General features: G+C 52.3%; 1 protein-coding gene across 1 annotated transcript in view; it reads right to left on the bottom strand.

Annotated features, from left to right (window-relative positions):
• The window catches only part of LOC141234697 (transient receptor potential cation channel subfamily V member 3-like), a 124,945-nt gene that overhangs the window by 21,377 nt on the left and 88,190 nt on the right, over nt 1-15,378 (bottom strand). Inside the window, exons 9-11 of the mRNA XM_073668034.1 lie at nt 3,699-3,797; nt 2,860-2,933; nt 514-679 (exon numbers count right to left, since the gene is read on the bottom strand). Coding sequence (XP_073524135.1) covers nt 514-679; nt 2,860-2,933; nt 3,699-3,797 — 339 coding nt within the window. The remainder of the gene's footprint in view (nt 1-513; nt 680-2,859; nt 2,934-3,698; nt 3,798-15,378) is intronic.

Here is a 15,378-nt window from a genome sequence, read left to right as displayed (position 1 = left end):
TTTAGGATTGCTACTTCCTGTAGGTGGCACTAGAGTTATAGTCCTCTTCCTCTCTGAAGAGACAATTTGCATATTTAATAATACAGCAGAAAGGCACCTTGGCCCATATGGGATTCTAGCCGTTATGAGGATCTCATTGCAGAAGATAGAAGCTGAATTACACCACAGAACTTGTAAGTCTAGTAGTCATGTGCCTCGAAGATGAAATCCTGTTGTCTAAATTTGTTTTAAGTGCAGCCGAGAGTGTGCACAAAGCTTATCTTTTATTCCACAAGTGTGATTTGATTTGAACAGAAATTTGTTTTGGTCCTTTCAGTATTTTTGAAGATGAGAAAATAGAAGAATGCAGCTCTAGTTTTACTATGAAAAAAACAACTTGGGTTTGAACTTTCTTACATCCCAATGTATTACAATTACTGTATCTAACTCCAAAATATGTGTACATTGCACTTGTTGACCAGTTATAGAGCGGTTACATCTTCTTGACACTGAATAATTAGTTTTACTACTTACCCTCTGAATCATAACACTGTAGATACCCAGAGACTGAAATCCTCTTGTGTAGAACAACATGTTTGACCATCCAAGTGCTACAGCAATGGCAACGAAGGTCAGATATTCTTGTACTCCAGATATAAAGGTTAAAGTTGATATGATAACCAGGACGGCTTGTATGAAGCTAAAGTAAAAAAAATGTTCATATATTTAACTGGCGGTCATTTTAGTGGTTCGCTAAAACCTTTAGGTCATGTTCACACTAGGAGTTTTTTCAGCGTTTTTTCATTTGTTTTGTTCTGCAAATTTTCAGCTGCGCTTTACAGTACCAGCAAAGTCTATGAGATTTCAGAAATCTCATGCACACAAATTGGTTTTTGTGTCATCAGTATTTTGTGCTTTGCGTGTTTTTTTGCACAATAGAGCATGTCACTTCATTCAGCGTTTTTCACCCATTGAAAGTAATGGGTGCTGAACAAACACCTAGTGTGAACAGAGCTATCAGGTTTTGCTGCGCTTTTAGTGAAAAAAAGCAAGTAGAGCAGTATGTGAAACAAATTCATTTTTGTGATTTTACCATCTTGTCTTAGTCACAAGAGATGGCAGTTTGGATTAGGACAGTTTAATTAAAGTAGTGATGCATACAAAATAAACGAAGGTGTGAAATTAAACAGTCCCTGTGCAACTCAATGGCAGATCATAGTGTGAAAATAAATAGTGTCCTACAAACTCAATGCACTGTCAGTGTCTTAGGTAAACTATTCCTGAAAAATTAACCTCCCCCCCACTGTTACATTTGTAATTCTGGTTAATATGGTTTCACATATGTCTTGCATTGGTGACCTGTGTTCATGCTTCTGTGGTGGAAGCAAAGCTGAACTTTGGGATCCTGAAAAACGCAACAAAAACACACCAAAAAAACGCACTAAAACCTGCCTTTTTGATGCTGCTTCTTTACTGCCAAGAGATCAGGTTTTGCTGCAGAAAAAAACGCTGAAAAAAAGTCTAGTGTGAACAGACCCTTATATATAGGAAATGGTAGAATACACACGCCAAGCATTTCCTGTATTACTGGTTCCAACTGAAATAGTAGGATTAAGCCTTGATCTATACCAAACAAATTAGCCATTTATAAGATGTATAGGAGAGTACCACCAGTAATGTCTCACAAAGAAATTCTCCATTAAAAGTTAAATACTTTATTAACACCTTTAAAAACGAACTACCACATATGTCCCCAAATAATCACAAATTGACAGACTGGCACCACAAAATACAACTATAAGTCCTGGGCCATAATATTAAATAAGGGGTAATAGGTAGGTAGGGAGCGGAGGAAACCTAAATCCTATCCCTAATAAATTTCCATCATAAATCACTCTTCCTGACTGCGGAAGTTGGCACCCTAATAAAGGCATTACAACCCCTCACTGGAGGAAACATCAAACCAAACATAGTTTTGGCAAACAGAAACCGCAATCAGCCGAGATATCCATAATTGCAATGACAATGCATAAACTTAAATGTAGATTATACTACATATGAGAGGTCTCCAATGAGTTCAGAGGTATAATTCATGTCTTTTCAGGACAATTTTAATAAAGTGCCCGTGCCACTAATAAGGTGCCAATAGTGCTATAATGTTGTCCCAACACACATACTTTTGAACCTTGTAATCAAGATGTAAATAGTGAGCCTATCCAAAATGCAGTATGTGTGTTGGGACAACATTATAGCACTATTGGCACCTTATTAGTGGCACGGGCACTTTATTAAAATTGTCCTGAAAAGACATGAATTATACCTCTGAACTTATTGGAGACCTCTCATATGTAGTATAATCTACATTTAAGTTTATGCATTGTCATTGCAATTATGGATATCTTGGCTGATTGCGGTTTCTATTTGCCAAAACTATGTTTGGTTTGATATTTACTCTAGTGAGGGGTTGTCATGCCTTTATTAGGGTGCCAACTTCCGCAGTCAGGAACAGTGATTTATGAGGGAAAATGATTAATTAAAGGATTTCAGTTTCTTCCCTTCCTTACCTACCTACCTATTACTCCTGATTTGATGTTATGGCCCAGGACTTATAGTTGTATTGTATGGTGCCAATCTGTCAATTTGTATATAACTTAATGGATGAGATTTTCTTTGTGAGACATTACTTGATGTGTACTAGACACAATACACCTTGTTGTGGCTGTGTTTGGTACTGCAGCTTGTGGCCATGTCTGATTCCTGCAGGTGGACATGTCGCAGGTGAATTCCTGCTTGAGAATATTATGTAGATTATACTACCTAATGGAAAATAAACAGTATGTACCTAAAAAAACCTAAATATTGCTAAAAGTTAGGACTTACAATAGAAGATGGAACCACGCATCAGACACCACTGATTGTAGGTCAGAAGGTTTCAACCGGAAAATTGCAACACCCTACAAAATGAAAAAAGGGAATTTGTGAGCAGGCTTTTAATATGTAATCTGAGAGCAGCAGGATGTGGGGGCAGATACCCTTATTCCAGTGATGTGTCACTTGCTGGGCTGCTTGTTGTAGCTTCAAATTATCACTATGCCGTGTAGTCCTAATGCTCTGTATAACTCCACCTCCACCACCGATTGGCAGCTTTCTGCCAATGCACAGTATACACAGGAAGCTGCCAATCAGTGGTGTGGGCATTCAGTGATCTGATAGATCTTCAGCAGATTAAAGAGTGATTTTATCAAAACCGCACCAAGCCGACCAGTAAGTGATACATCGCTGGACTCAAGGTCTGTCTTTACATTATGTTGCTTCCAGATTATATATCAAAAATCTGGCGACATATTCAATTTAAAACATATAAAACACCACCATAGTACAGAAAATAACTAAGCCCTCTATATAAGGTTCTGTTCACACTTTTGAAAGGCTTCCTTCTGGACATTTCAACGGAACCGTGAAGGATCCTAAAGTAGATATCTAAATTTCTATAACAGATTGTGAGGATTAGGAAAATGGATTACAAACTCATACAGAATAATACTGACCTTAAACTATTGAGTTATCAAAAATATGCATATTTATTTCTGTGAAAAGTCACTGACAGCATCATTAGATAGTCTAAGATCTGCAATAGACAACATTTCCTCACTTTGAGGGTTTCAACAGTTGATCTCATGGTCAGGAAGAATAATTCATTGATTGATAATGTACTATACCTCGTGAATTATTAAGAATGCAGCACAAATGACAATTAACACGTGTCCAATAAGCTGAAAGACTCCACTTGTACTGGATAAACTAAATGTAATCAGACCCTGCAGTGAGAAAAACATTCTAATTATATGTGGTAAATTCTACTATATCTTCAGGTGGCATAATTAGAAACAAAAGAAAATGGGTAATAAAAATGCATAATAAAAGTGAGACTGAGACCAATATAACATAAATTAGTCTTCAGCAACATTGTCTGCATTTACTAATTGAAGTTAATCTCCAAACTTTCCTGTATTTGAATGACCTCTTCTGAGATCAGAAGGAGTCGTCACCAACATAAAAGTTGACCAAAAGTGTTGGCTCCCTTGAAATTGTTCCAGAAAATGAAGTTTTTCTCTCAGAAAATGATTGCAATTACACATGTTTTGTTATGCACATGTTTATTTCCTTTGTGTGTTTGGAACAACACAAAAAAAAAAACTGAGGAAAAAAATTGCAAATTGGACATCATTTCACACAAAACCCCCGAAATGGGCTTGTCCAAAATTGTGGGTAAACAAGTTTGTTTCACGCATGTGATGCTCATTCAAACTCATCTGTGGCAGGCGTGGGCAATATAAAAATCACACCTGAAACCAGATAAACAGGGAAGAAGTTAACTCAATCTTTGCATTGTGTGTCAGTGTGTGCCACACTAAGCACGGAGAACAGACAGAGGAGAAGAGAACTGTCTGAGGACTTGAGAACCAAAATTATTAAAAAATATCAACAATCTCAAGGTTGCAAGTCCATCTCCAGAGATCTTGATGTTCCTTTTCCCACAGTGCGCAACATAATCAAGAAGTTTACAACCCACTGCTCTGCAGCTAATCTCCCTGGATGTGGATGGCAGAGAAAAATTGATGAAAGGTTGCAATGCAGGATAGTCCGGATGGTGGATAAGCAGATTGAATCAAGTTCCAAAGAAATTCAAGCTGTCCTGCAGGCTCAGGGTGTATCAGTGTGAACACAAACTATCCGTCGACATTTCAATGAAATGAAATGCTATGGCAGGAGACCCAGGAGACCCCACTACTGACATAGAAATAAAAAAGCTAGACTGTAGTTTGCCAAAATGTATGTGAGTATGCCAAAATCCTTCTGGGAAATCGTCTTGTGGACAGATCAGTCCAAGATAAAGCTTTTTGGTAAAGCTCATCATTCTACAGTTTACAGACAACGAATTGAGGCCTAAAAAGAAAAGAACACAGTACCTACAGTCAAATATGGAGGAGGGTCAAAGTTGTTTTGGGGTTGTTTTGCTGCCTCTGGCACTGGGTGGCTTGACTGTGTGCAAGGCATCATGAAATCTGAAGATTACCAATGGATTTTGGGTGTCAATGTAGTGGCCATTGTCAGAAAGCTGGGTTTGCGTCCTAGGTCATGGGTCTTCCAGCAGGACAATGACCCCAAACATACTTCAAGAAGCACCCAAAAATGGATGGAAGCAAAGCGCTGGAGAGTTCTGAAGTGGCCAGCAATGAGTCCGGATCTAAATCCCATTGAATACCTGAGGAGAGATCTTAAAATTGATGTTGGGAGAAGGCGCCTTCACATATGAGAGACCCGGAGCAGTTTGCAAAAGAAGAATAGTTCAAAATTCCAGTTGAGAGGTGCAAGAATCTTGTTGATGGTTATAGGAAGCGATTGATTGCAGTTATTTATTCCAAAAGGCGTGCAATCAAATATTAAGTTGAGGGTGCCAACAATTTTGTCCGGCCCCTTTTTTGGGGTTTTGTGTGAAATTATGTCCAATTTGCCTTTTTTTCTATGTTTTTTTGTGTTGTTCCAATACACACAAAGGAAATAAACCTGTGTATAACAAAACATGCATGATTGCAATAATTTTCTGGGAGAAATACTTTATTTTCTGAGACAATATCAAAGGTGAAAACACGTTCGACCATGACTGTAAATTGGTTGAATATTGATTGCCCATATAATGCATATGGAGGCTCCTGTCTTCTTTAAATAATGATTGGGCCATTGGATTTATTCAGCCGACCTCTAGAGCTGATGACAGCGAGAACTATCCATGGTTTCAAAAAGTCATAGATATCTAATATATATAATTGTCTTATCCCGTCTGCCTGTCTGTCCAGGAAATCCCACGTCGCTGAGTGGTCAGGCCGCGGCCAATCAGCGACGCGGGATTTCAGAACAAGATGGCGGCCGTTAGTGGCTCACCCTCGGACGCTCACGCTCTGAAGCTCACTCTCGGACGCTCACGCTCAGCCGCTCACACTCACGCTCGGACGCTCACGTTCTGACGCTCACACTCACGCTCTGACGCTCACACTCTGACACTCACACTCACGCTCTGACGCTTACGCTCTGACGCTCACGCTCGGACGCTCTGACGCTTACACTCACGCTCTGACGCTTACGCTCGGACGCTCACGCTCTGACGCTCACGCTCTGACGCTCACACTCACACTCTGACGCTCACGCTCTGACACTGACACTCACGCTCTGAAGCTCACTCTCGGACGCTCACGCACAGACGCTCACACTCACGCTCGGAGGCTCACGCTCTGACGCTCACACTCACGCTCTGACTCTCAGACTCTCACGCACGGACGCTCACGCTCTGACGCTCACACTCTGACGCTCACACTCTGACGCTCACACTCTGACGCTCACACTCTGACGCTCACGCTCTGACGCTCACACTCTGACGCTCACACTCTGACGCTCACGCTCTGACGCTCACGCTTGGACGCTCACGCTTGGACGCTCACGCTCGGACGCTCACACTCGGACGCTTACGCTCTGACGCTCACACTCACGCTCTGACGCTCACGCTCGGACGCTCACGCTCGGACGCTCACACTCGGACGCTTACGCTCTGACGCTCACACTCACGCTCTGACGCTTACGCTCGGACGCTCACGCTCGGACGCTCACACTCGGACGCTTACGCTCTGACGCTCACGCTCTGACGCTCACACTCACGCTCTGACGCTCACGCTCTGACGCTCACGCTCTGACGCTGACGCTCACGCTCTGACGCTCACGCTTGGACGCTCACGCTTGGACGCTCACGCTCGGACGCTCTGACGCTCACGCTCTGACGCTCACACTCTGACGCTCACACTCTGACGCTCACACTCTGACGCTCACGCTCTCACGCTCACGCTCTCACGCTCACGCTCACGCTCTGACGCTCACACTCTGACGCTCACGCTCGGACGCTCACGCACAGACGCTCACACTCACGCTCGGAGGCTCACGCTCTGACGCTCACACTCACGCTCTGACTCTCAGACGCTCACGCACGGACGCTCACGCTCTGGCGCAAACACGCTCACACTCTGACGCTGACGCTCACGCTCTGACGCTCACGCTTGGACGCTCACGCTTGGACGCTCACGCTCGGACACTCGGACGCTTACGCTCTGACGCTCACACTCTGACGCTCACACTCTGACGCTCACACTCTGACGCTCACACTCTGACGCTCACACTCTGACGCTCACACTCACGCGCTGACGCTCAGACGCCCAAACGCTCACACTCTGACGCTCACACTCTGACGCTCACACTCTGACGCTCACACTCTGACGCTCACACTCTGACGCTCACACTCACGCTCTGACGCTCACACTCACGCTCTGACGCTTACGCTCTGACGCTCACGCTCTGACGCTTACGCTCTGACGCTCACGCTCGGACGCTCTGACGCTCACACTCACGCTCTGACGCTTACGCTCGGACGCTCACGCTCTGACGCTCACACTCACGCTCTGACTCTCAGACGCTCACGCTCGGACGCTCACGCTCTGACGCTCACGCTCTGACGCTCACACTCACGCTCTGACGCTCACGCTCTGACGCTCATGCTCTGACGCTCAGACGCTCACGCTCTGACGCTCACACTCACGCTCTGACGCTCAAACTCGGACGTTTACGCTCTGACGCTCACGCTCTGACGCTCACGCTCTGACGCTTACGCTCTGACGCTCATGCTCTGACGCTCACACTCACGCTCTGACGCTCACACTCACGCTCTGACGCTTATGCTCTGACGCTCACGCTCTGACGCTCACACTCGGACACTCACGCTCTGACGCTCTGACGCTCACGCTCTGACGCTCACACTCGGACGCTCACGCTCTGACGCTCACGCTCTGACGCTTACGCTCTGACGCTCACGCTCTGAAGCTCACGCTCGGACGCTCACACTCTGACGCTCACACTCACGCTCTGACGCTTACGCTCTGACGCTCACACTCTGACGCTCACACTCACGCTCTGACACTGACACTCACGCTCTGACGCTTACGCTCTGAAGCTCACTCTCGGACGCTCACGCACAGACGCTCACACTCACGCTCGGAGGCTCAGACGCTCACGCACGGACGCTCACACTGACGCTCATACTCTGACGCTGACGCTCACGCTCTGACGCTCACGCTTGGACGCTCACGCTTGGACGCTCACGCTCGGACGCTCTGACGCTCACGCTCTGACGCTCACGCTCGGACGCTCGGACGCTCACACTCACGCTCTGACGCTCACGCTCTGACGCTTACGCTCGGACGCTCACGCTCGGACGCTCACGCACAGACGCTCACGCACAGACGCTCACACTCACGCTCGGAGGCTCATGCTCTGACGCTCACACTCACGCTCTGACTCTCAGACGCTCACGCACGGACGCTCACGCTCTGGCGCAAACACGCTCACGCTCTGACGCTCACACTCTGACGCTCACACTCTGACGCTCACGCTTGGACGCTCACGCTCGGACACTCTGACGCTTACGCTCTGACGCTCACGCTCTGACGCTCACACTCACGCTCTGACGCTCACGCTCTGACGCTCACACTCACGCGCTGACGCTCAGACGCCCAAACGCTCACACTCTGACGCTCACACTCTGACGCTCACACTCACGCTCTGACGCTCACACTCACGCTCTGACGCTCACGCTCTGACGCTCACGCTCTGACGCTCTGACGCTCACACTCACACTCTGACGCTCACACTCTGACGCTCACGCTTGGACGCTCACGCTCGGACACTCGGACGCTTACGCTCTGACGCTCACGCTCTGACGCTCACACTCACGCTCTGACGCTCACGCTCTGACGCTCACACTCACGCGCTGACGCTCAGACGCCCAAACGCTCACACTCTGACGCTCACACTCACACTCTGACGCTCACACTCTGACGCTCACGCTCTGACGCTCACGCACAGACGCTCACACTCACGCTCGGAGGCTCATGCTCTGACGCTCACACTCACGCTCTGACTCTCAGACGCTCACGCACGGACGCTCACGCTCTGGCGCAAACACGCTCACGCTCTGACGCTCACACTCTGACGCTCACACTCTGACGCTCACGCTTGGACGCTCACGCTCGGACACTCGGACGCTTACGCTCTGACGCTCACGCTCTGACGCTCACACTCACGCTCTGACGCTCACGCTCTGACGCTCACACTCACGCGCTGACGCTCAGACGCCCAAACGCTCACACTCTGACGCTCACACTCTGACGCTCACACTCTGACGCTCACACTCTGACGCTCACACTCTGACGCTCACACTCACGCTCTGACGCTCACACTCACGCTCTGACGCTCACGCTCTGACGCTCACGCTCTGACGCTCTGACGCTCACACTCACACTCACACTCTGACGCTCACACTCTGACGCTCACGCTTGGACGCTCACGCTCGGACACTCGGACGCTTACGCTCTGACGCTCACGCTCTGACGCTCACACTCACGCTCTGACGCTCACGCTCTGACGCTCACACTCACGCGCTGACGCTCAGACGCCCAAACGCTCACACTCTGACGCTCACACTCACACTCTGACGCTCACACTCTGACGCTCACGCTCTGACGCTCACACTCACGCGCTGACGCTCAGACGCTCACACTGACGCTCACACTCTGACGCTCACGCTCACGCTCTGACGCTTACGCTCTGACGCTCACACTCTGACGCTCACGCTCTGACGCTCACGCTCTGACGCTCACACTCACGCTCTGACGCTTACGCTCTGACGCTCACGCTCTGACGCTCACGCTCTCACGCTCTGACGCTCACGCTCTGACGCTCACACTCACGCGCTGACGCTCAGACGCCCAAACGCTCACACTCTGACGCTCACACTCACACTCTGACGCTCACACTCTGACGCTCACGCTCTGACGCTCACACTCACGCGCTGACGCTCAGACGCTCACACTCTGACGCTCACACTCTGACGCTCACACTCTGACGCTCACGCTCTGACGCTCACACTCTGACGCTCACGCTCTGACGCTCACGCTCTCACGCTCACACTCTGACGCTCACACTCTGACGCTCACACTCTGACGCTCACACTCTGACGCTCACACTTACGCTCTGACGCTCAGACGCTCAAACGCTCACACTCTGACGCTCACACTCTGACGCTCACACTCTGACGCTCACACTCTGACGCTCACACTCTGACGCTCACACTCTGACGCTCACGCTCACGCTCTGACGCTTACGCTCTGACGCTCACACTCTGACGCTCACACTCTGACGCTCACACTCTGACGCTCACACTCACGCTCTGACGCTTACGCTCTGACGCTCACGCTCTGACGCTCACGCTCTCACGCTCTGACGCTCACGCTCTGACGCTTACGCTCACGCTCTGACGCTTACGCTCTGACGCTCACGCTCTGACGCTCACGCTCTGACGCTCACGCTCGGACGCTCTGACGCTCACACTCACGCACTGACGCTTACGCTCGGATGCTCACGCTCTGACACTCACGCTCTGACTCTCAGACGCTCACGCTCGGACGCTCACGCTCTGGCGCTCACACGCTCACGCTCTGACGCTTACGCTCTGACGCTCACACTCTGACGCTCACACTCACGCTCTGACGCTCACACTCTGACGCTCACACTCTGACGCTCACACTCTGACGCTCACACTCACGCTCTGACGCTCACACTCTGACGCTCACACTCTGACGCTCACACTCTGACGCTCACACTCACGCGCTGACGCTCAGACGCTCACACTCTGACGCTCACACTCTGACGCTCACACTCTGACGCTCACACTCACACTCTGACGCTCACACTCTGACGCTCACACTCTGACGCTCACACTCTGACGCTCACACTCTGACGCTCACACTCACGCTCTGACGCTCACGCTCTGACGCTCAAACGCTCACACTGACGCTCACACTCTGACGCTCACGCTCACGCTCTGACGCTTACGCTCTGACGCTCACACTCTGACGCTCACGCTCTGACGCTCACGCTCTGACGCTCACACTCTGACGCTCACACTCTGACGCTCACACTCACGCTCTGACGCTTACGCTCTGACGCTCACGCTCTGACGCTCACGCTCTCACGCTCTGACGCTCACGCTCTGACGCTCACGCTCGGACGCTCTGACGCTCACACTCACGCTTTGACGCTTACGCTCGGACGCTCACGCTCTGACGCTTACGCTCGGACGCTCACGCTCGGACGCTCACGCTCAGACGCTCTGACGCTCACACTCACGCTTTGACGCTTACGCTCGGACGCTCACGCTCTGACGCTCACACTCACGCTCTGACTCTCGGACGCTCTGGCGCTCACACGCTCACACTCTGACGCTCACACTCTGACGCTCACACTCTGACGCTCACACTCACGCTTTGACGCTTACGCTCGGACGCTCTGACGCTCACACTCACGCTCTGACGCTTACGCTCGGACGCTCACGCTCTGACGCTCACACTCGGACGCTCTGACTCTCAGACGCTCACGCTCGGACTCTCACGCTCTGGCACTCACACGCTCACGCTCTGACGCTTACGCTCTGACGCTCATGCTCTGACGCTCAGACGCTCACGCTCTGACGCTCACACTCACGCTCTGACGCTCACACTCACGCTCTGACGCTTATGCTCTGACGCTCACGCTCTGACGCTCACACTCGGACACTCACGCTCTGACGCTCACGCTCTGACGCTCACACTCGGACGCTCACGCTCTGACGCTTACGCTCTGACGCTCACGCTCTGACGCTTACGCTCTGACGCTTACGCTCTGACGCTCATGCTTTGAAGCTCACGCTCGGACGCTCACGCTCGGACGCTCACACTCTGACGCTCACACTCACGCTCTGACGCTTACGCTCTGACGCTCACGCTCTGACGCTCACACTCTGACGCTCACGCTCTGACGCTCACACTCTGACGCTCACGCTCTGACGCTCACACTCTGACGCTCACGCTCTGACGCTCACGCTCTCACGCTCACACTCTGACGCTCACACTCTGACGCTCACACTCTGACGCTCACACTCTGACGCTCACACTTACGCTCTGACGCTCAGACGCTCAAACGCTCACACTCTGACGCTCACACTCTGACGCTCACACTCTGACGCTCACACTCTGACGCTCACACTCTGACGCTCACACTCTGACGCTCACACTCTGACGCTCACGCTCACGCTCTGACGCTTACGCTCTGACGCTCACACTCTGACGCTCACGCTCTGACGCTCAAACGCTCACACTCTGACGCTCACACTCTGACGCTCACGCTCACACTCTGACGCTCACGCTCACGCTCTGACGCTTACGCTCTGACGCTCACACTCTGACGCTCACACTCTGACGCTCACACTCTGACGCTCACACTCACGCTCTGACGCTCACGCTCTGACGCTCACGCTCTCACGCTCTGACGCTCACGCTCTGACGCTCACGCTCTGACGCTCACGCTCGGACGCTCTGACGCTCACACTCACGCTTTGACGCTTACGCTCTGACGCTTACGCTCGGACGCTCACGCTCTGACGCTTACGCTCGGACGCTCACGCTCTGACGCTCACGCTCAGACGCTCTGACGCTCACACTCACGCTTTGACGCTTACGCTCGGACGCTCACGCTCTGACGCTCACACTCACGCTCTGACTCTCGGACGCTCTGGCGCTCACACGCTCACACTCTGACGCTCACACTCTGACGCTCACACTCTGACGCTCACACTCTGACGCTCACACTCTGACGCTCACACTCACGCTTTGACGCTTACGCTCGGACGCTCTGACGCTCACACTCACGCTCTGACGCTTACGCTCGGACGCTCACGCTCTGACGCTCACACTCGGACGCTCTGACTCTCAGACGCTCACGCTCGGACTCTCACGCTCTGGCACTCACACGCTCACGCTCTGACGCTTACGCTCTGACGCTCATGCTCTGACGCTCAGACGCTCATGCTCTGACGCTCACACTCACGCTCTGACGCTCACACTCGGACGTTTACGCTCTGACGCTCACGCTCTGACGCTTACGCTCTGACGCTCATGCTCTGACGCTCACACTCACGCTCTGACGCTCACACTCACGCTCTGACGCTTATGCTCTGACGCTCACGCTCTGACGCTCACACTCGGACACTCACGCTCTGACGCTCTGACGCTCACGCTCTGACGCTCACACTCGGACGCTCACGCTCTGACGCTTACGCTCTGACGCTCACGCTCTGACGCTTACGCTCTGACGCTTACGCTCTGACGCTCATGCTTTGAAGCTCACGCTCGGACGCTCATGCTCGGACGCTCACACTCTGACGCTCACACTCGGACGCTCACGCTCTGACGCTTACGCTCTGACGCTCACGCTCTGACGCTTACGCTCTGACGCTTACGCTCTGACGCTCATGCTTTGAAGCTCACGCTCGGACGCTCATGCTCGGACGCTCACGCTCTGACGCTCACGCTCTGACGCTCACGCTCTGACGCTCACACTCTGACGCTCACACTCACGCTCTGACGCTTACGCTCGGACGCGCACGCTCTGACGCTCACACTCGGACGCTCACGCTCTGGCACTCACACGCTCACGCTCTGACGCTCACGCTCTGACGCTCACACTCGGACGCTCACGCTCGGACGCTCACGCTCTGGCACTCACACGCTCACGCTCTGACGCTTACGCTCTGACGCTCATGCTCTGACACTCAGACACTCACGCTCTGACGCTCACACTCACGCTCTGACGCTTATGCTCTGACGCTCACGCTCTGACGCTCACGCTCGGACGCTTACGCTCGGACGCTTACGCTCTGACGCTCACACTCACGCTCTGACGCTTACGCTCTGACGCTCACGCTCGGACGCTTACGCTCTGACGCTTACGCTCTGACGCTCACACTCACGCTCTGACGCTCACGCTCTGACGCTCACGCTCGGACGCTTACGCTCTGACGCTTACGCTCTGACGCTCACACTCACGCTCTGACGCTTACGCTCGGACGCTCACGCTCGGACGCTCACACTCACGCTCTGACGCTCACGCTCTGACGCTCAGACGCTCACACTCTGACGCTCACACTCACGCTCTGACGCTTACGCTCTGGCGCTCACACGCTCGGACGCTCTGACGCTCACACTCACGCTCTGACGCTTACGCTCGGATGCTCACGCTCTGACGCTCACACTCGGACACTCACGCTCTGACGCTCACACTCACGCTCTGACGCTCACACTCGGACGTTTACGCTCTGACGCTCACGCTCTGACGCTTACGCTCTGACGCTCATGCTCTGACACTCAGACACTCACGCTCTGACGCTCACACTCACGCTCTGACGCTTATGCTCTGACGCTCACACTCGGACACTCACGCTCTGACGCTCTGACGCTCACACTCGGACGTTTACGCTCTGAAGCTCACGCTCTGACGCTTACGCTCTGACGCTCACGCTCTGAAGCTCACACTCACGCTCTGACGCTCACGCTCTGACGCTCACACTCGGACACTCACACTCGGACGCTCACACTCGGACGCTTGCGCTCTGACGCTCACGCTCTGACGCTCACGCTCTGAAGCTCACGCTCTGAAGCTCACGCTCTGACGCTTACGCTCTGACGCTCACGCTCTGACGCTCACACTCACGCTCTGACGCTTACACTCTGACGCTCACGCTCTGACGCTCACACTCTGACGCTCACACTCACGCTCTGACGCTCACGCTCTGACGCTCAGACGCTCACACTCACGCTCTGACGCTTACGCTCGGACGCTCACGCTCTGACGCTTACGCTCGGACGCTCACGCTCTGACGCTCACACTCGGACGCTCTGACGCTCACACTCACGCTTTGACGCTTACGCTCGGACGCTCACGCTCTGACGCTCACACTCACGCTCTGACTCTCGGACGCTCTGGCGCTCACACGCTCACGCTCTGACGCTCACACTCTGACGCTCACACTCTGACGCTCACACTCACGCTCTGACGCTCACGCTCTGACGCTCACGCTCTGACGCTCACACTCGGACGCTCTGACTCTCAGACGCTCACGCTCGGACTCTCACGCTCTGGCACTCACACGCTCACGCTCTGACGCTTACGCTCTGACGCTCATGCTCTGACGCTCAGACGCTCACGCTCTGATGCTCACACTCACACTCTGACGCTCACACTCGGACGTTTACGCTCTGACGCTCACGCTCTGATGCTCACACTCGGACGCTCACGCTCTGACGCTTACGCTCTGACGCTCACGCTCTGACGCTTACGCTCTGACGCTCACGCTCTGACGCTTACGCTCTGACGCTCACGCTCTGACGCTTACGCTCTGACGCTCACGCTCGGACGCGCACGCTCTGACGC

This window comes from Phyllobates terribilis, unplaced genomic scaffold (assembly GCF_046119375.1).
Source record: "Phyllobates terribilis strain yellow unplaced genomic scaffold, ASM4611937v1 Scaffold_2__4_contigs__length_985480577, whole genome shotgun sequence".
Taxonomy (NCBI): Eukaryota; Metazoa; Chordata; class Amphibia; order Anura; family Dendrobatidae; genus Phyllobates; species Phyllobates terribilis.
This window is presented reverse-complemented; position numbering and strand designations above follow the sequence as displayed.